The 21,117-nt window shown below is 40.1% G+C and overlaps 1 protein-coding gene across 1 annotated transcript in view; it reads right to left on the bottom strand.

The window, feature by feature from the left end:
• Positions 1-21,117, bottom strand: part of LOC126252476 (diuretic hormone receptor-like) — a 1,022,674-nt gene that overhangs the window by 158,723 nt on the left and 842,834 nt on the right. Inside the window, exon 7 of the mRNA XM_049953370.1 lies at positions 10,328-10,421. Coding sequence (XP_049809327.1) covers positions 10,328-10,421 — 94 coding nt within the window. The remainder of the gene's footprint in view (positions 1-10,327; positions 10,422-21,117) is intronic.

Below are 21,117 nucleotides of genomic sequence, written 5' to 3'. Positions count from 1 at the left end.
TTAACTACTTGGTGGATATGAAAGAAAGTGCGGGGGTGTGTTGTCAGAGATCTCCCAGTTGTATACAATTACTTGGATGTCTCGTGTGGCGAGGTCAGCTTGAATAGACCCGTAATGTTAGGATACAGTGTTAATAGTGTCCTGCATGAGACAGTCATGTCGTTTATTTGCCTGGGCTTAACGTTGCAAACCGATATGAAATGGAATGGCCATGTGACGATTGTGATAGGGTAGGAGAATGGTCGACTTCGGTTTATTGCGAGAATTTTGGAAAAGCGTGGTTCACCTGTAAAAGAGACCGCATACAGAACGCTGGTGCGACTTACACTTGAGTACTGTTCGAGTGTTTCGGATCCATACCAGGTCGGCTTAAAGGAAGATACTGAAGAAGTTTAGAGGAGAGCTGCTAGAATTGTTGTTGGTACGTTCGGACAATATGCAAGTATTGCGAAGCTGCTTCGGCAACACTAATGGGACTCCCTGGAGGGAAGGCGGCTTGCTTTCCGAGGAACCTACGGAGAAAATTTGGAGAACCGGAAATTGAAGCTGATTGCAGAATGATTCTGCTGCCATCGGTCCAAATTTCCCGTAAGGGCCACGAAGACGATACGAGAAATTACAGCTCATACGGAGGCGTATAGACGGTCGTTTGTCCCCCACTCTATTTGCGAGAGGAACATAAAAGGACATGACTCATTGTAAGTGGTGGTATAGGGTAATCTGTGCCATGCAATGTACTGTGGCTTGCGGAGTATGTTAGTGGATGTAGACGTGTAGTGTAAAATGGGGCTGGTAACGGAACAGCAGACAGATAACGTAAGGCGAACAGATTCTGCATGTGTGTGTATGTGTGAATCAGCGAGAAGTGACGGTGTACGGTGGCGCTGTTCTTCATTTCATCACAGTCTGAAGATTATTTTACACGTGGAAGAATCATCAGGAAACAGGAAGAAGGGCCGGCCGGAGTAGCCGAGCGGTTCTAGGCGCTATAGTCTGGAACCGCGCGACCGCTACGGTCGCAGGTTCGAATCCTGCCTCGGGCATGGATGTGTGTGGTGTCCTTAGGTTAGTTAGGTTTAATTAGTTCTGCGTTCTAGAGGACTGATGACCTCAGAAGTTAAGTCCCATTGTGCTCAGAGCTATTTGAACCAGGAAGAAGGACCAAGTGTGTCGAGCGTAGCGCATGACTTTGGTATTGCTCACATCAATGTTTCACGTGCATGAGGAAAATTCCGAACCACTCCTGCCTGAAGCAGAGGAAGGAGTCGATCACGATAAACTACATGATTAGATGACCGCTACAGTGTTTAGTAGGTAAGAAGAGACCCAAGTCAAACACCGGGTGCGATTGCCACGACATAAAACAGGAATGCAAGGCATAGGGTGTCACGCTCCATAGTGGCTCGGTGACTGCGTCGGGGTGGTCTCTTTGCATGATGTCTAGTACGTTCTGTTCTGTTGGCACCCGCATATGGGCGGCACCGTTGACAATGGTGCCAAGAGTACGTAGACTGGATCAACGAGGAGTGGGACCTAAGGTTCTTATCGGCTGAGAACATGTGTTTCAGTGGTGATTCTGGACCCACCATCACATGGCGAGAACTGGAACACGTAATGCCGCAAGGAATATTGTCACCATGATTGTTTTAGTGGCCGGCCGTAGTGGCAGAGCGGTTCTAGGCGCATCAGTCTGGAACTACATGACTGCTACGGTCGCAGGTTCGAATCCTGCCTCGGGCATGGATGTGTATGATGTCCTTAGGTTAGTTACGTTTAAGTAGTTCTAAGTTCTAGGGGACTGATGACCTGAGATGCTAAGTCCCATAGGGCTTAGAGCCATTTAAGCCATTTGTTTTGGTGGTCTAGGCGTTATGGTGTCGGGAGGCACAACACTACAAGGGGATGCAGGCCTCCAAACCTTTGAGCACGACACACTGACCTGTCATAGTTATTGTGACACTGTACTTATTCCCAATGTACGTCTTTTATGGGGTGCATTCGGCTCTGACTTAATTTTTAAGCATCCAGCGCGCGATAGCATCTAACACAGCAGGTGGAGGACCTCTTCGAACGAGAGTATATTCAACAAATACACTGGCCTGTATCTTCCCCTACTTCCGTCCCACTCAGCACGTGTGAGGTACGTTGGGGAGACGTACTGCATAACGTCCATATGCACAAACAACCTTTCAGGAGTTGTGAACCGCGCTGATGCTCGAATGGAACACCCTACCAAAGGAACTCCTTCAGCCTAGTGACCAGTATGGGAGCATGTTGCAGAGCATGCATAGCTGTCCGTGCCGATAACACTCCCTATTGAGAACCATTTCCCTCCCTTCGTAGTCCTCATCTCATAATTCGCGGTGACTTCACATCAATTATTCTGTTTCAATAAAAGTGTCTTTTCTGTAAGTCCCATTGTCCATTTTTTCTTACTGTCTGTACTATACAGGAAAGAACAAAAATACGTGGTGAAAATTTCAGGAAACAATGCTCACATTTAAAAGAAATAAATCTGTTATTTGTACAAGATTTCTGAGACCCTTTCAAAAGTTCATCACTCATGTACTCTGAAATCAATTTTCATCCGTGTACAACACATTTACGTTAAACTGAGGGTCATACATCTTTAAATGAACCATTCGGAGAAGTGTACCAGTGCAGGAAAATCAGCTGCCTGTTCACGCTGTACATGATACGGATGCAGCAGTCTCCAGTCATGTGGACAAGATCACCTTTTTCTGCTTTGTTTTGTGCTGACACTAAGATTGTCGTCAACTGCACGATGAGGTTCTCCTCCAGCTGAGGAGTCCTTCAGCAGTCGCGAGTAGTTGGCTTAAACGTCTCATGGTCCCCCAAGACAACGGTCAGTTGTCTCAAACTTCCTCAAGACGGGGCAGTGTCCTTCTGGAAAACTCTCCCCATGCAAACGTTGATTCCACGACCATTAATATCTGGTAGTCGTAATAGCAAATGGGCATCTGCTATCTAAGCATTTAAATATATACTTCCAGCACTAAACAGTTGATGCTACTTGTTTGATGCCAGTGGAGTAATGAAGCTAGTCGCATGTCAACATAAGCAAAAAGGTAAGTGACATGTCAACATTACCTTCGTTCAATTCGAACAACTTACACTGACTGTGAAACTAAGAATTAGAAACAACTGTACAGTCCAACCAAACGTAACCAAGAGGGCATGTTGAATATTTTGTGTAGGAGGACTTTCATGTAATGCTGGCACGTTCAGCCTTCCTCCAACCCTCCCCTCTACCTACGGACTTGCGCTCCCCAGAGTACCCTGTAACTTAAACGAGATAGAGTTTAGCTTTTGAGCATATAGGGTGTACCAGCAGGAATCGTCAATATGCAGGGATATAACATTCGAAGCTATAAGATCTGTTATACATGGGTCCTAAAATGCATTCCTTAAGAGCTGTGAGGGAGAAGGTTTTGGCGATTAACAATGCTGATTGTAGGAAAAAGGTCAAACGCGAGACACAGTTGATCGGTCTCACTATAGCTGAATCCGAGCGAGATTTCCATGTGTTGAAAGTTTGCGTGGATGTTATCAACTCTGAGGCACTGTCTTCATTGCTTGCATGGAGAATTTATCCAAGCAATTAAGTCACTTAATAAGGTTATGTGCAGGAACTGTCAAAAGAGTACCGGATACTGAAGGACAAGCATGTAAAAAATGTCAGAGTCCTGCTGGCCTCGAACCATACATAGATGCTGAGGTTATGCTGAGTACGTAAAATTAAACGATGTACAAATAATTGTGAAAGGAATAAAATCCTGTTCCATTTTTCACTTAGCGTAATATTAACGGAGGTATTGCTACTTTTTTGTGGTTCACAAACAACAAGTCGAAAAAAGAACAAATGTAATTCGTAAAAAACTGATCGCGTTATAAAGATTTCGTGAAACAGTTTAGCTGTACGTTGATCGAAAAATGTAGTCAGACATAAGGTCATTAGAAAGAGACCACGGTCTACAGTAGAGAGGGCTGGGCAAGGAACTCCGCCATCTCCATCTAGTCTAATCGAATATAAGGTCATTAGAAACATAGCACAGTCACTAAGAGAGAGGGCTGGGGAAGAAACTCGGACGTGTCCGTAATGTCTATCAAATATAAAGCTATTAGAAGACGTGATTCCATCTTGTCTCGCAGAAATATTGAAGAAAAAAGATGATTTAGAATATGACGAAAATAACGAAGACGTGAGTACCAGCGGATCACGATTGTCGAATCTCTAACTTGAGAGGAATTGTTGAGGCTCAGTTAAACGCACCAGACGAGTAAGAGGACACGAGAGCGGATGAGGGCTTTTCAGCTGTTGGGATATGTTCGAATGTGATCTCGTAGGAACAGATAAGAAACGGAAGAATAGCAATGAGGTAGCAGATACCGAGTGCAGAGACGATCTGGCTCAAATGGTTGGCTCAAATGGCTCTGAGTACTATGGGACTCAACTGCTGTGGTCATCAGTCCCCTAGAACTTAGAACTACTTAAACCTAACTAACCTAAGGACATCACACACATCCATGCCCGAGGCAGGATTCGAACCTGCGACCGTAGCAGTCGCACGGTTCCGGACTGCGCGCCTAGAACCGCGAGACCACCGCGGCCAAAGAGACGATCTCTGGGGTAACTATTCGATAGAAGTAACTAGGTAATATATACGAGTTGGGAACTTCAAGTAACTTAATGGAGTCACAGTAAACGAAAGTTGTATGAGAGACACGATAAAGATTAGATAAAGAAGACTACTGAATACAGGGAAGAGAAACTGTAGACTACCCGCCTTTTAGACGTAAACACCACCAGGAAATTGTAAGATTAGCATTGGAGAGGAGAATGGCAAAAGCAGAGAAGAGGAAGCGAAGATCAGAAAGGGACGATGAGGGAGATGAAGCTAACTGTGGGCGACAAAGTTTAAATACTATCAAAGAAGAGTCTATTTGTAAACAGCAAATTTGATTATGTAATTTGTGGACATTACTGAGCGCCGAAAACTATGCATCACAACGTCGTAGCATTTGAAACTCTGTCAAGTCGCAAATCAATCGGACATCATCGCTTGTAAACATATTGTGAAATAGACGAATACGAAATGAGCAGGGACAAGACATCCAGTCTCAGACATGCTGCAAGAAGACGTAATAATAACTTAAAGAAATTATACATAAAAGCAGGAGAGTCGTGAGGTCAAAAAAGAGTTTTCACATGGAACAAGTCCAAGTGTCATCAGAAGAAGTCAAGATGGTAGTGAAGGAAGAACTGGGAAGCATTAAAACAGATCATCCGCTGTACTTGGACTGATGAAGACGCACTTAGTGGTTGAGATTTTTTTTTATATGTTCACCAGATATGAGGGAGCAATGAGGAAGAGGCCATAGCGCTTGATAATTTGATTTTATATGAATGGAGTTAGGCAGTAATGAGGTGACGAAAATTTTAGGATAGCACATATGAAAGAAAACTGCACTATGTGGATTTAGCAACCGTGACGGAAGGCTGGGATATGACTGATGAGTAAAATAATATGCCGATTTACATGAGTATTTGGTAGATAATGAGAGTATGATGTAATAATTTTTGTGTATTTCCATGTACTGTTTCAAGGACAGGTAGCTGAACATTTGAAGGAAAACCATGACAAAAACAAACGAATATTAAATGATAAAGCAATGAATTTGACATGACACAAATTGAAGGAAGTAAGCTGAACAAGGATTTTCAGTAAAAGATAAGAACACCAAAAACCACTGCAAATATGAAATACCACCTCTACAGGCAAGATATGATAAAGCAAGAGAACATTGTAGTAAAAAAAAAAAAGTATTCTAAATTTTCGTGTATGAGTTGAGAACTGCGTTGCGCTTGTGTTTATATTTCAGGTTATTGATTGCCACAATGTATAAGGGCTACAGTATGAGAGATGAAACGAATTCATAAGATGGAAGGCGATGTTTACCTGGATGGGATAACTTAATGGAGAAAAAATTGCGAACGAATAGAATAGAAAATGAGTAAAGTATGTAGGATGGCAACAGTAGATTTGCGTGACAGGTAATTGTGAGACACCTGTTAGTATGGACAGAGATCTCTGGGCTAACCGGTAATGTACGTGGAGAAGAAGTAACCACAAGCAGAATTAACAACCAACTTAAAACGCAAATGAGCTCCCAACCAAAATAATACTGAGGAAACTGTTGTTAGGTAAGTAACAAAAAAACACTTAGAAAATTATTTTTCACGAGGATCGTGAGTACAAATTAACGACCATGAAGTAAATTAAATCTTTATGTGAATCTTGAAGAGAGTGAACATTTAACAGTACTGGATAGTAATAAAGTGTAAAGGAATTGACGCGAATTAAAATAAAAAGACAAATATTTGGAAGAAAAGTAATACATTTAAAAATTAACAGTAATATTCTATATAACTTGATGAATTAATTGACTTGAATAAAAGAGGAATTTGAAACATTGTAGTATTCTAGGGAGTGTAATAAGAGTGGATAATGTTTGTATTTTAAGGAGACTGAATCAATATTATGTGGCTGCAAACTGTTTGCGGTCACACCAGTCACGCTTTGGAAGGAGCCATTACAGAGCTGCAGATGTTAGACAGAACAAGAGAGTTGGAACGAGCAAACGATGCGCTATGTTCCAGCTGTAGTCACACTCCCAGTGGGAAGAGAAACTCGCACAGCGTGTTCACCAGTTGACGGGTGTAGCAGGGTTTGGTTACAGCACGATACACAAGGTAAGCTTCACTGGGACAAAACAGTCAGATCTCGCCTGCTTTCTGTTGAATGAGCCCACCACGCGAGCGGACTTCCCGAGGGAATTTAGGGAACGCATCACCGACTCACTGCGAGTGAACGCACAACTGTACATTCTGCGACTGCGCTATTACAAGATATGCGTGCTCCAGCAGTCCTGTTTACCTATGAAAAATGTCATATGGGGGTCTGACAATGAATCACTACCTGCTGCCGACGGTATAAATGCACTGAGTTTAGATGCTCACTGAACAACGAAACAATCGCAACCATACTGACGATTCCCATGATGTGTGCCCAAAGGACACACATTTTTAGCTTTACTGTAGAACCTTGCGCGTGGATAGCTGTAATGTAACATTTTGTCTACTGAGGGGAGATCACTGACCACTTCTTGAGTGAACCAATCACGATTCACAATTTTGGGCGAGTGATAAAGGCATCAAGTTTGATGTGATGCTATCCAGGAAAAAACAGTATTTCGACTTCGTTTCTTCATCTGATTCCGAAATAAAACATTAAAAGCAACGATAATTTCAAAGACGTAAACCCTTTCTAAGATATATTATGATCACCAGTACTGTGAACCCCGAACTTATGACGTCGTATGTGTGCACTACAGTCACAATAGGAAGAAACTTTAACTGGAGAATAATCTTACATTTCAAAATGTTCGGCTTCTTGTTATATTGTTAAGATGCCAATTCCACAACAAACTATACACGTTATCATGAATCTTGAACACAAGAAATAATTTTATTCCTCTGGTATCCAACCAGTGAATGTGCTAATACATGTGATGAACTTGTTTAGTGCCTCAAACCGATGACAATATACTGTGTGATTTTCCTTCAGCGGCAATCTAATGTACTATGAGTGTGTAAAAATTTTTCTGGATAAGAGTCTTACTTTTAATCTTCGTATGAACTTTATTAACATGTCTGTAAAATTTTGTTGTTTTAATTTTGTTTCAATATCATATCGTACTGAGAACACACGTATATTGCAATACTGAACTCCATCAGTTTTGTGTTACTATTTACTTGCTGTTTAATTACACCAATTGCATCAATATCGGCAGATATGTACAGCATTTATATGCACAGTGACAGAAGTGTGTTTATGTATGACAAACTGAGTTTTGTATTTTTGCGTGTACTGAAGTATAACACTGCATTGTGCCAGGTGCATTGCTGTATTTATCTTGAGTTTTGTGTACATATTGTACTACACATGTTATTATAATGATGTACTTTCAAGCGTTTCACTCTGTTAGCCGTATCTTAACGTATACGTATTTGCAGAAGTGTAAATTATTTAAATTTAAGAAATTGTTGTAAGTGAGAATGAATGATTAGCTGATGTTTGAAGTATGAAAATGCGTGAGTGTGACTAACTCATCAGTGGGCGAATGAGTTAGAACAAAAGTAATACGCTGTTTTCATGAAGTCATTCAGGGCGAATTAAAGTCAAACCAAGAGTAGAAATTGCAATGTTAATTTTAAACGAAGAGTGAATAAGTTGTGAGTTGGCCCACTAGATGAGCCTATGTATAATAGAAAAGAAAAAGAGGGAGTATGTGATAGCTTATCAGGTTGCTGAGGAATATAATACTGATGTGTACCCTTGGCAATATCCTATCTTTCTCCAAACAAACAGGGACAGGTATGAGCAGATAGTCACAGTGCCACATTATTTCAAACTTCTTTGATGCACTTATGCTATAACAAGTTAGGAGAACATCTGCATAAATTTAAAAAAAAAAAACAGGAACGGCTATGTTATGCGATGTTATTTCGTAAACTGTCCCGTAACTGATGTACAATCCAAAATAAAAACACGAATCAAATCGGAATAAATTAATTCCAGTGATGAATGAGGTATAAATTGTTGCCAATGATTGCTATTACTTCAAAATATACATAACGATTTCTTATATTGCATTACACCTACATCTAAATAGGAAGCGTCTATGAAAGCATCTTGCGATTGGCACGTACGCGGGCGAGGGTCCTCCTCTAGTGGTCAGACCTGAAAATACTTATAAGTAAGCCGATGTGTCATGGGACGCAATAAAAGTCACAATGACGAATGTGACTGTCTTAGAGAGCTGTGTGGCCTCGGGATGTGTGCTGTTTTGGTAGAGTCCCGGAAGACCAGCTATTGTGGACGGATCTGCATGCCATCAGAATTTGCCGAAATACACAGTATGTTAAGAGAACTTTTTGGAGAGTAGAATCGGAACAACAGGTTTAGTGTTCCTTTGAAGAGTTTGAGACGCTGCCTATATGTTGCATTGCCAAGAATGTGAATGTTTAAGAAAACGAAAAAAAAACAGCCACAATTGGACAATCTAAGCTGTTTAAATATTTGAGTAAGAAACTCAGTTGTGCATACAGAAGTCCACCATTATTGGCTGGCATGCGAACTTAGACAATAAGAGGAAGAGGACAGGATACAGCTTCACAGTTTCAAATGTAACGATGTTCGTAACTGGTTACTCACCTGGAATGAGAATAAGTGAAGTAGACGAGCGTCTTTCAAGACGACTTCCGTCGGCACTCAGAATACTTAATGTCCACCCAAACAAAATTATCTGACGCCAGAAAAACGAAGAGAACGGATTGTTCCTTGTCATAAGCAGTCTGGAGAAAGTCACTTCATATTGCAGCGTCTCTTCTGCCAGGCGCCACACTGGGCACACTTGACTTGGGCCGTGAGATCCTCTCATCAGGCTACGTTAGACACAGATGTAAGTTGTTGGTTTAGAGCCAATAAATGATTTTTGCAACCACTTCTGCCGTCACTTGCTGCTAGAGTATGGTGAAATCCATTCACAACCGCAAGGCAAACAGTGGGGAAAGTGGAGTAATTTTTAAAGATTTTCAGTAATTTCATTCTTCACTTTGAAGGCTTGATTGCAGATAGAGGTTCAACACGCTTTTATCCCCAGCTATAGGTGCACTTTCTACCTTTATACGCTAACCTTCCGCAATCACGGTACGAATTACGAGAATATAGTTGTATGTCCAGATATGCGTTCGTTTCATTTCAGGTCCCTTGTGCTGGTTCGACAAGGCATTAGCTTAGTACTACTGTCAATGATTTTTAAACCATTTCTTTTGCATTTTCTTGTAATCAATTGAGTTAATTTTAATTTCATATGTAGCGAATCCCTTTATCGTTCTTTCGTGGGCAGTGATTTCATTGTCAGATACATAGTGCCATTTTATTATCTCCATTTAAAGAGTCAAATTTTAAACAACCTCAACCTACAGAGCCTAAAAACAATTTACAAAATGTAAAGCGGACTTAATTTCGATCTTTTGTAGGTAAGAATCAAGTTTAGTTGAACTACGAGGATAACTCTTAGGTCTTTTGGTAACGCATGCTTCAGTTTTGGCTACGAAATGGTATGAAACATTCGGTAACATGATGGATTCATATGGCGTAAAAGAACACACACTGGCGTGTGAGTATATATTTAAATAGCGGTAGGAGAAGCTATTCTCCGCTTTTAGACAAATACTTACCCTCAACGAACATCCAAAAAAAATTCGTGAGGTGGAAGTAGTGCAGTAGCAGCATCAGAATGACGCACGACGAGGCATCTGTCTGCACGAGCACCTGAAAAACGCGACTCATTTTAGACAAGGAAGAAAGAGGACACAACATTCAATGGTAAGTTTGATACGTACGATTAAAGCTTATTATGATTAAAGCAAATTATTCGATCCTCTAAATGAACATCCGTTATGTAGATGGCAAAACGTCACAAGTAATAAACTAGAAGTAAATGTGGAAATAACATAGCATGACGTGTAGAGACGAATTTGTGTCTTCTGCTACAGTTTGTAACCTCTACAACTGCCTCTAGTACCATGGAAGGAGTTCTCTCTAATGTCCTTAAAGATGTCCTATCATCCTCTCTCTTCTTCTTTTCAGTGTTTTCTACATAGTCCTTTCCTCTCCGATTCTACATAGAACGTCCTCATTCCTTAACAGTCCACCTAATTTTCACCATTCGTCTGTAGCACCACATCTGAAACGCTTACATTCTGTTCCTATTTATCCACAGTCCATGTGTTACTACCGTACAATGCTGTGCTCAAAACTCACATTCCCAATTTTTTTCCTGAAATTGAGGTCTGTGTTTGGTATTAGTAGGCTTCTCTTGACAAGGAATGTCCTTTTTAGCAGTGCTAGTCTGCGTTGTCTATGTCTTCGACCGCAGTGGTAGGGGGAGGTGGGCTGCAGAGTCGTGGGCCAACTGACGTTGTGGAAAAGCTGGACAGGAGCAGAGATTAGTGGACAAGTTCCTATAGTAAGCAGAAGATTAACTTCACTTGTATTGCTGCAGACGTACAAAGACTCATTACAAGTAATAGAGCAAGAAACAGAGTCGATCTGTCACAGTGTTTCACAAGGATGAGTCACGAACAAAACTGCCGTAGCGAGGTGTCTCCGAGCGCGAGTGGGGCTGAGTCGCTGCCGCCTGCCGTCCTAATTTGTGGCCCTCGAAGCACGGAGCTACTGGAGGGGAGGCTCAGAGGCTGTGCTCCATTGGATCACCCAGACCCTGCATGACTGCTGTTTTCGTTCGACAGATAATTGCAATTCTATTACTAACGTAACGGCGATCGTGGGGTGGTACTCATACGAATACCACAGTCGGCCTTTTATGTCCTTCTTTCTCTCTCCATCATTGGTTATTTTGCTGCCTAGGTGGCTGAATTCCTTACCTTCGTGTACTTCACGGTCCTTAATTCTCATGTTTTCTCGCTGTTCTCATTTCTACTACTTCTCATTACTTTGATCTTCCTTCAGTTGACCCTAAATCCATATTATGTACTCATTAGACCGTTCGTTCCATTCAACAGATCCTTGTAATTTTTTCCAAACATAGCAATGGTATCAGTGAATCTTGTCACTGATATCCAGTCACCCTGAATTTTAATTACACTCTTGAACCTTTCTTTTATTTCCTTCGCTGCTTCTTCGGTGTGTAGATTGAACAGTAGGGGCGAAGGGCTACATCTCTGTCTTACAACCTTTTTAATGCGAGGGCTTCAATATTGGTCTTCCTGCCTTAATGTTCCATCATGGTTCTTGTACATATTGTATATTACCCATCTCTTCCTGTAGCGTAAGCTTATTTATTTTAGAATTTCGGACATCTTGCACTATTTGACATTATCGATCGCTTCTTCCAGGTTGACATATTCTACGAGCGTGTTTTGATTTTTCTTCAGTGTTGCTTCCATTATCAGCTACTGCATCAGGACTGCCTCTCTAGTGCCTCTATCTTTCCGAATCCCAAACTGATCGTCACCTAACAGATCCTCAGTCTCCTCCTCCATTCCTCTGTGTGTTATTCTTGTCAACATCTTCGATACAAGAGCTGTTAAGCTGATGGTGCGCTAATTAATTCTCACTCTCGTCTGCCCTTGCTGTCTTCGGAATTGTGTGGAAGAAATTTTTCCGGAAGTCATAAGGCATATCCCCAGTCTCATACGTTCTACAGACCAACGTGAGTAGTTGTTTTGTTGCCACTTCCCCAATGATTTTAGAACTTCCGATACAATGTTATCGATCCCTTCTGCCTTATTCGGTCTGAAGCCGTCCAAAGCCCTTTCAGATTCAGAGTATAATACTCCTGTCCACTATTACGTCTTCAGACATGTTCTCCCCGTCGCAGAGGCGTTTAATGTGCTCTATTCACCCACCCGCTCTTTCTTTTGCATTTACCAGTAGAATTTCCATTGCACTGGTAATAATACCGACCTTGTTTTTAATTTCCTCAATGGTTGTCTTGAATTTTCTGTATGCTGTGTCAGTCTTTCCCATAATCATTTATTTTCCGATTTCTTTACAATTTTCATGCAGCCGTTTCACCATAACTTCCTTGCTCCTCTTACTTCTTTCATTCCTAAATTACTTGTATTTTTGTATTCCTGAATTTCCTTCAAAATTTTTTTTCTTCCTTCTTTCGTCTATCAACTGAAATGTTTCTTCTGTTATTGATGGTTTCTCTATTTTCCTTGTATTTACGTTTTTCTTTCCAGTCTCTGCGATTGCCCTTTTTAGAGATGTCCATTTCTTTTCACCGGACTTCAAGTGAGCTATTAATCATTGCATTATCTATAGCCTCAGATAACTTCAAGGGTGTCTCTTCATTCCTTAGTACTTCCACTTCACACATCTTGGCGCATTGATTCTCCCTGTCTAGGCTCATAAACGTCAGTCTGATCTTCATCATTACTAAATTGCGATGTTTGTGTGGATATGCTCCTGGACATGTCATACAAGCCAAAATTTCGGAATCTCTCCGTGACGTAATCTAATTGCAATGTTTCCCAAACTCCCAGCCTTTACCAAGTACACTCCCTCCTCCTGATATTCTCGAAAAGAGTATTAGCTATTACTAGATGAATTTTGCTGTAGAACTCTCTTTCTGCTCTCTGAGTCTTACTACCGTGTCCATATTTTCCCGTAACTCTTTCTTCTACTCTTTCCCCTACAGACGTTTTCCAGTCTCCCATAACTGTTAGATTTTCATCTCCCCTTACGTACTGAATGACCCGTTCAATATCAGCATATACTTTATCTATATTTCCATCTTCCACTTGCAAAGTACTCATGTGTACATGAACTTCTGTTGTCGGCATTGGTTGATGTCAATTCTGATGAGAAGAACCCTGTCAGCGAACTGTTTACAGCAACTCATTCGCTGCCCTATCTTCCTATTCATAACGAATCTGACCCCCATTATACCATTTTATCTTCTTGTTGGTGTTATCCCACACTCTTGTGACCAGAAATCCTTGTCTTCTTGACATTTCACTACATTGAGCCCCACTGTATTACTGAATCCTAGCATTTCACTTTTCATGTTTTCTAACATCCATGTCACGTTCAAGCTGCTGACATTCCACGACACGACTTTTGAGAGTTACCGTTTCGTTGGTTGCTGAGTTCTTTTCTCATAGTCACCTCTCCCGTGCTAGTTCGCCATACAGGCTGTAAATGAGCAATTATATGGTGAGAGTAATAGAAAGATGAATGTCGGATAACGCCATGAACAAGCTGTAGAACCTCAGCCAGCATTTTTGACGCTGTGATTTGAGGAAAAGATAACGTGAAATAGACACATTTTGAGACCTTAAAGAATACTAATTTCGCTGCAAAGCTGTTAAATGACTACAACACAAAAGATAATGGAGAGAACATTTATTGTATTCCATTTCTGTAGTATCACAGGGTTTAAATGGAATATCAAGTAATACTTAATTGAATAGTATCTATGCATGAGCCGGGATCGTCAGAAACTTTTAGTCGCTACACGTACTATGCAGTATTCATAATTTTATTTGAAGTTAGAGAAAAGTATTGCAGCTGCAGAGCATTTAGAAACACATGTTACAAATGCAGATTGAATAAGGATGAAGCATTAGTTCGTTTTCACACATTTACATGAAATGTAAGTGAGAATAGCAATTTATACACATGTTGCTTCAGAAAATGATATACTTACCGTCCACGTCTGAAGGGAACAAACGTGTAGTTGGATAAAATACAACTTTCTGTGGTCTGTGACATTAAATAAGATTATTTTAAATTTGTGTTTATTTTCAAAATTAGTACAAAACGAAGATGTAAGATTAGGATTTAACATCATGTCAATAACAATCATCAGAGATTGAGTAAAAACTTGTGAATTATTCAGGTACATCCGTTACATTAATCGTAGCATGCAGTAGAGATGTGCACTCCTCTAACTTGTTATTCGTTGAATACTCACACAAGGAGAGACTACAGAGCAAATCAGCTACTGAATAGTGGAAAGTTAGCTCATAGAACATATACATGAATTACATAAAATGCGCCCATGGATTTTGTAGATCATGATCTTTACGTGATGAAATCGCACATATTAAACTCGACTCAAATGATATTGGTTGTCAAAAATCTTTTAAAAATGTGATATGATGTATTTATGACAAATTAAAGCTTATGAGGCTTATGGGAGTGAAGAGTGATATGAAATTCATTTCTGTGACGGAAACGCTACAATGAACTCAAATTTATACAAACAGGAAGCAGTAGGTAACGATGAAAAAACATATATCTCTACGTGTGTTTGTATTCATCATCTTCTATTCGTTAGTAAGTGTGCAATATGACGCTAAATACTCATTTTAATCCTGTATCTACAGTTCCCTCTACAGACAACACTTTCATTTGTGAAATGTTATTACTTCTATAAAATCTGGTTATATGACTGGATAACTACAAAGTACACTACTGGCCATTAAAATTGCTACACCACGAAGATGACGAGCTACAAACGCGAAATTTAACCGACAGGCAGAAGATGCTGTGATATGCAAATGATTAGCTTTTTAGAGCATTCACACAAGGTTGGCGCCGGTGGGGACACCTACAACGTGCTGACATGAGGAAAGTTTCCAACCGATTTCTCATACACAAACAGCAGTTGACCGGCGTTGACTGGTGAAACGTTGTTGTGATGCCTCGTGTAAAGAGGAGAAATGCGTACCATAACTTTTCCGACTTTGATAAAGGTCGGATTGTAGCCTATCCCTATTGCGGTTTCTCGTAGCGCGACATTGCTGCTCGCGTTAGTCGAGATCCAATGACTCTTACCAGAATATGGAATTGGTGGATTCAGGAACTCCGTGCTGGATCCCAATGGCCTCGTATCACTAGCAATCGAGATGATATGCATCTTATCCGCATAGCTGTAACGAATCGTGCAGCCGCGTCTTGATTCCTGAGTCAACAGATGGGGACGTTTGCAAAACAACAACCATCTGTACGAGAAGTTCGACGACGTTCCCAGCAGCATGGACTATCAGCTCGGAGACCATGGCTGCGGTTACCCTTGACGCTGTATCACAGACAGGAGCGGCTGCGATGGTATAGTCAACGACAAACCTGGGTGCACGAATGGCTAAACGTTTTTCGGATGAATCCAGGTTCTGTTTACAGCATCATGATGGTTGCATCTGTGTTTGCGACATCGTGGTGAACGCACATTGAAAGCGTGTATTCGTCATCGCCATACTGGCGTATCACCCGGCGTGATGGTATGGGGTACCATTGGGTACACGTCTCGGTCACCTCTTGTTTGCGTTGACGGCACTGTGAATAGTGGACGTTAAATTTCAGATGTGTTACCACCCGTGGCTCTACCCTTCATTCGATCCCTGCGAAACCCTACATTTCAGCAGCATAATGCACGACCTCATGTTGCAGGTCCTGTACGGGCCTTTCTGGATACAGAAAATGTTCGACTGCTGCCATGGCCAGCACATTCTCCAGATCTCTCACCAATTCAAAACGTCTGGTCAATGGTGGCCGAGCAACTGGCTCCTCACAATTCGACAGTGACTACTCTTGATGAACTGTGGTATCGTGTTGAACTGCATGGGCAGCTATACCTGTACATGCCATACAAGCTCTGTTTGACTCAATGCCCAGGCGTATCAAGGCCGTCATTACGGCCAGAGGTGGATGTTTTTGGTACTGATTTCTCAAGATCTATGCACCCAAATTGCGTGACAATGTAATCACATATCAGTTCTAGTATAATATCTGTCCAATGAATACCCGTTTATCATCTGCATTTCTTCTTGATGTAGCAATTTTAATGGCAAGTAGTGTATGTTTTGCGAGTTACTGTTATTATGAAGTTTAAATATTAGAGAGCACTGCAAGTATCATCCACGTCATAGACAAAATTGTAAGAGTAATAAGGAATGAATATGGGAATTGCAATTTTATTTTGTTAACGCTCAAGTTAGATAATAATTTTTCGTCTACCGCAGCTTAACATCTACATATAACAACACTGAATGTTATGGACTTACAGACAACGAGGAAAGAGGCGCTGGTCCTCCATTACCCAGTGTCGGCAGTACAGTTGTTATAAAGGAAGGGAAGAAAGAAACAGAGGTTTGGGCGTCCCTTGACTGTTGGGGATCTGTATTATAAACCGTTCATGTCACCGCAAACAAAACTAATCAGTTTTGAAGAGAGGTCAGTTGACGAATTCCTAGCCTTCAGTTCGTTACAGAGAAACAGTATATCTATATGTTTCTACAAGTTTTCTGTAATGAGTAATACATACTTTAAAGTGCATCAAATAGTGAGAATTAGTCATTAGTGTAGACCTTAAAAATGTCAAAGTGCAATACATGAAAGCCCAAATAGCATCAACAGAATCCAACTTCAAACAGAACAATGCTAGAAACTTTTACAAAACTTTCAAAAGTTGCTTATAGAAATACCCTCCACCTATTTTTCACGGACCTAAAAACACAGAAAACTGCTTATAATAGCACAGAGAACTGTAGAATACTTGCCAAATACTTTGAAGAACAACATAACTGTGACCCACAGAAAGAAAAACGTAATTCCGATATTGTAAATCTAACACCACCGGACTCAAAGCCGCCAACCACAGAAGAAATAAAAGAAATCGTAAAAGATCTTAAAAATAATAAACCATCTGGAGAGGATAATATAGTTGCTGAACTATGGAAGTAGTCTAGTGGCAACATGATACTATGACTATCAGAAGTACTCAAAGAAATCTGGGCAACACACAGCTTACCACCAGAACGAAGATTTGGACTAATACATCCACTACATAAAAAATGGAAGAAAACAGACCCTAGCAATTACAGGGGAATCTCCTTCTTACCAGTGACCTATAAGATCTTGTCTAAGGCGCTTTTGAAAAGATCAGAAGAAATACTTGACAGAGAACTAGGAGAGTATTAGGAAGGGATTGTCATGTGCAGAACAATAAACTTAAAGAACATAAGAGAAATAAGGAAAATCAGGAACTTGAAATATAATTAATTTTGTAGATTTTAAAAGAAGCCTATGATTCAGTTGACAGAAATACACTGCTTGAAATAATTAAAGCAACTTTGACAAATACAAAATCGAAAGTAAAATTTAGCGGAGAGCTCTCAAAATCGTTTGAAATAAAGTCAGGTGTCCGACAGGGAGATCGTTTGTCATCTGTGCTCTGCAATTGTGTGTTAGACACGGTAGTCCGAGAATGAAGGAAAGTTATCAATACTAAAGAGTTTCAACTTGGAAGAAACCCAAACAAGGTCAGTGTCGATTGTTTAGCCTTCGCAGATGACATAGCATTGAATACGAATACGATAGATGGTGTCCAAGATCGAATAAGAGAACTGAAAAAAAAGCAGCCAAAGTAGGACTACAAACATCCTTTGAAAAAACAAAGTTCATGACAAACGTCTGTGACACTCCTCAAAATATTGCAGTTGACAACAATTCAATGCACAAAACAGATTCCTTTAAATACCCAGGAGAGTGGATTACAAACAATGGAAAAGAAAAGACAGATTTTAAAACTAGAGTGCACAAAATGGAAAGAGTGATTCATATGGCCAAAAACGTTTATAACAAAAAATTCTTGTCCTGGAACACGAAATTAAGACACTACCAAACATTTTCTAGACCTGAAGATCTGTATGCGGCAGAAACACTTAAACGAACAAGAAATGGAGACCTTGAGAAACCAGAAAAGGTGAAAAGAAGAATTTGAAGGAAAATTCTGGGAGCTAAAAGAAACGAAAATGCTGAATACATGTTAAGACCAAACAGAGAGCTATACTTGGAAACATAAAAACTAACAGATATAATGAGGAAGAGAAGATTGCAGTTTTAGGACATATATTCAGAATGGATGACAACAGACTAACCAAGCAGATATTTTCATTAATAGCACCAAATCCAAGCCCTCATCGTTCTTAGAGACTGAAAAGGACATGGGAAGCGCTGGAATTACAATAGACGCAATAGAAAGCAGAAAACATTTCAGAAAGGTAATTCAAAAGGCAGAATTTCAGGAGAGAAAGAAAACAATTAGGTGAAAGTAGACTTAAGAAGAAAGGGAACAAAACTCTAAAAGGACGAAGGAAATTTGGAAACTAAGGAGATCTAATACAAAGAAAAGTCGCCAAAGTTCATTCATCGTACCCTCCAAATATGTTATTCGAAAGAAGAAGAAGAAGAAGAAGCGCTATCAATTCTGCTATACGGCTCATTTTTGTGATAGAATTATTTTACTAGCATTCTGTATCGTAATCGTGTATATGTAATAAATACGATTATGATATTCAAAATTAACAAAATTAATTTATTTCATGTTGCTATTTACCTCCTTTAGAACTGAAATTCATTCTTACAGTTAATGCTTATCTCGCCAGAAAAGTAAAACTAAAAAATTGGTAGTATTTTATACCATTTTAGGGAATGAATAGACGAACGCTCAGAGAGAACATTACATAGTGCTGGTGAACAGGTTCATATGTAACATTAAATATACTCTTTATCATCTCACTCTCCTCGATATTTATTCAATTAAAGCTGGATTTATTTTTTTATAAGTGGGAACTGCGAACTGCTGGGCCAGAACAGTATTGATCCACGAAAAAAGAAGTAGCAACACATCGCAGTCTGCATCCTGTAAATAGATAATGCAATCGATAGTAGGGCAGATTTTTCTTTGTAACGAAGATTTTCATGCTGAAAAAACTGGTAGTCTCCCTGGTGTAAGAGCACTGTAGAAACTCACGGTTATTTTGCTAATTTCCGTAACTCCGTTTCAGCCAGTATACGGCTTTTCATGAAACACTTGTTTTGAAACTCCTGTTTTACAGCTTTGCCAACTATTCTACTGCTCTGAAATCAGAGTAACTGAGAGAATGTATCAGGTGCTGATAGAAATCAATAAACGACGTTTCTTGGGGCCCATCTATTTCGTGATCGCACAGCACAATTTTGAGATAAACATGCAAGACGGTACACGAACGGCAAACTGGATAGTAAATGTCTGAGGAGCCAAAAACGTAAAAACTTTGGTGGCAGACGCTGTATTACATATAGTAATTCAATTAATAGTCTGTAAACAATGTGTTATTAGTACTGTATTTCAGTGGTACAAATTAAATTACGTTCTCTAAATTAATGAAACACACCGTGTATGCATACAAAGCGTGGGACGCAGGAGGCTGAGAGAGGGGAGCGGGTGGAGGGGTGACAACAACCACGACGTTGTCAAATACACAGAGAAATTCGACATGCTCTACCAGAAAAGCAACAGCAACGTGCAGTGCATTCATGACGACGTGCAAATTTCAACAAAAAAGAAGCCTCTGGAGTTGAGAGGGTAGCCTGAAATCCGACTGAATATACAACTAATATAAAGTGAAAAACGATAGCCACATACGAAAATTGCTAAGGGTTAGATGTGAACAACGTAACAGAATTGGCGTGTTCAGTGATTCGCTACAGAGACAGGATAATATACGTTTGTAGGACTGTTATGAGCTGCTGGCGCACAATGAAACATACTGGAAATAAAAGAAGACGACAGGAACAAAGCACATTCTCTGAATGCAACTGTAATTAAATTACTGCTTGCTGACATTTGTGAAGAGGCGATCATCACACATGAATGGAATTGACGTGCTCATTGAGTTTGCATTGATAGAATGAAATGAACAGAGCTATAGCATAGTATTAGAAGCATAAAATCAATATTTGTTGTTCACTCCACATGTTTTACTTTTTGATGTAGTCAGTTTTGAATCATGGCGCAGTATTTTGCTTTTTCAACGGTCTCAATATGTCAAATGTTTTGGCGCTGCCCTAAATCTGTTCCTGTGTATTAATAATTTCTAAATGATTTTACTTTTTTTAAAAAAAAACGTGTCGTTTCAGTTACACCGCCATATCGTACTTTATGTGTCCCTGTAATTAACATAGTTCAAAATTCACTGCCAGTTTTATTAAGCAATAGACCTCTTTTCGCGAAGCAATATTTAATAGCCGGTGCGACATATCTATTGTTTCATTTCTACAATTAGTACAGTTTGTGAAATCTTAACTCCCGGGCAGGGTAAGACTACTTTTTCTTATACTGTATCACAAGCAGTTTTTGATAAATTGCAAATCGATATCCTCTATTCTACTCTCTTCATCGGTTGGGTACTCATTTCACTTCTCCTTAAAACAGATGATGTGGTAATTAGTTAGTTCTTTCAGTTCAACAGTTCTTGAAATTAAAACTCATGTCCCACGTTAAAAGTGTGTCAGCGTGGAAGTAGCGCTCGACAGATGGTCTACTGGGGATAAGCTGATAACAAGTGCGATTCTGAAAGCATCAGTCAGATCTGACATTTTTAACGCGTGCGTTGTTTTCTCCTTAATTTTACAATAGTCTGAAGGGACTCGAACACGATGGTATAGGATT

The sequence above is a fragment of the Schistocerca nitens genome, chromosome 4 (assembly GCF_023898315.1).
Source record: "Schistocerca nitens isolate TAMUIC-IGC-003100 chromosome 4, iqSchNite1.1, whole genome shotgun sequence".
NCBI classification, from domain to species: Eukaryota; Metazoa; Arthropoda; class Insecta; order Orthoptera; family Acrididae; genus Schistocerca; species Schistocerca nitens.
This window is presented reverse-complemented; position numbering and strand designations above follow the sequence as displayed.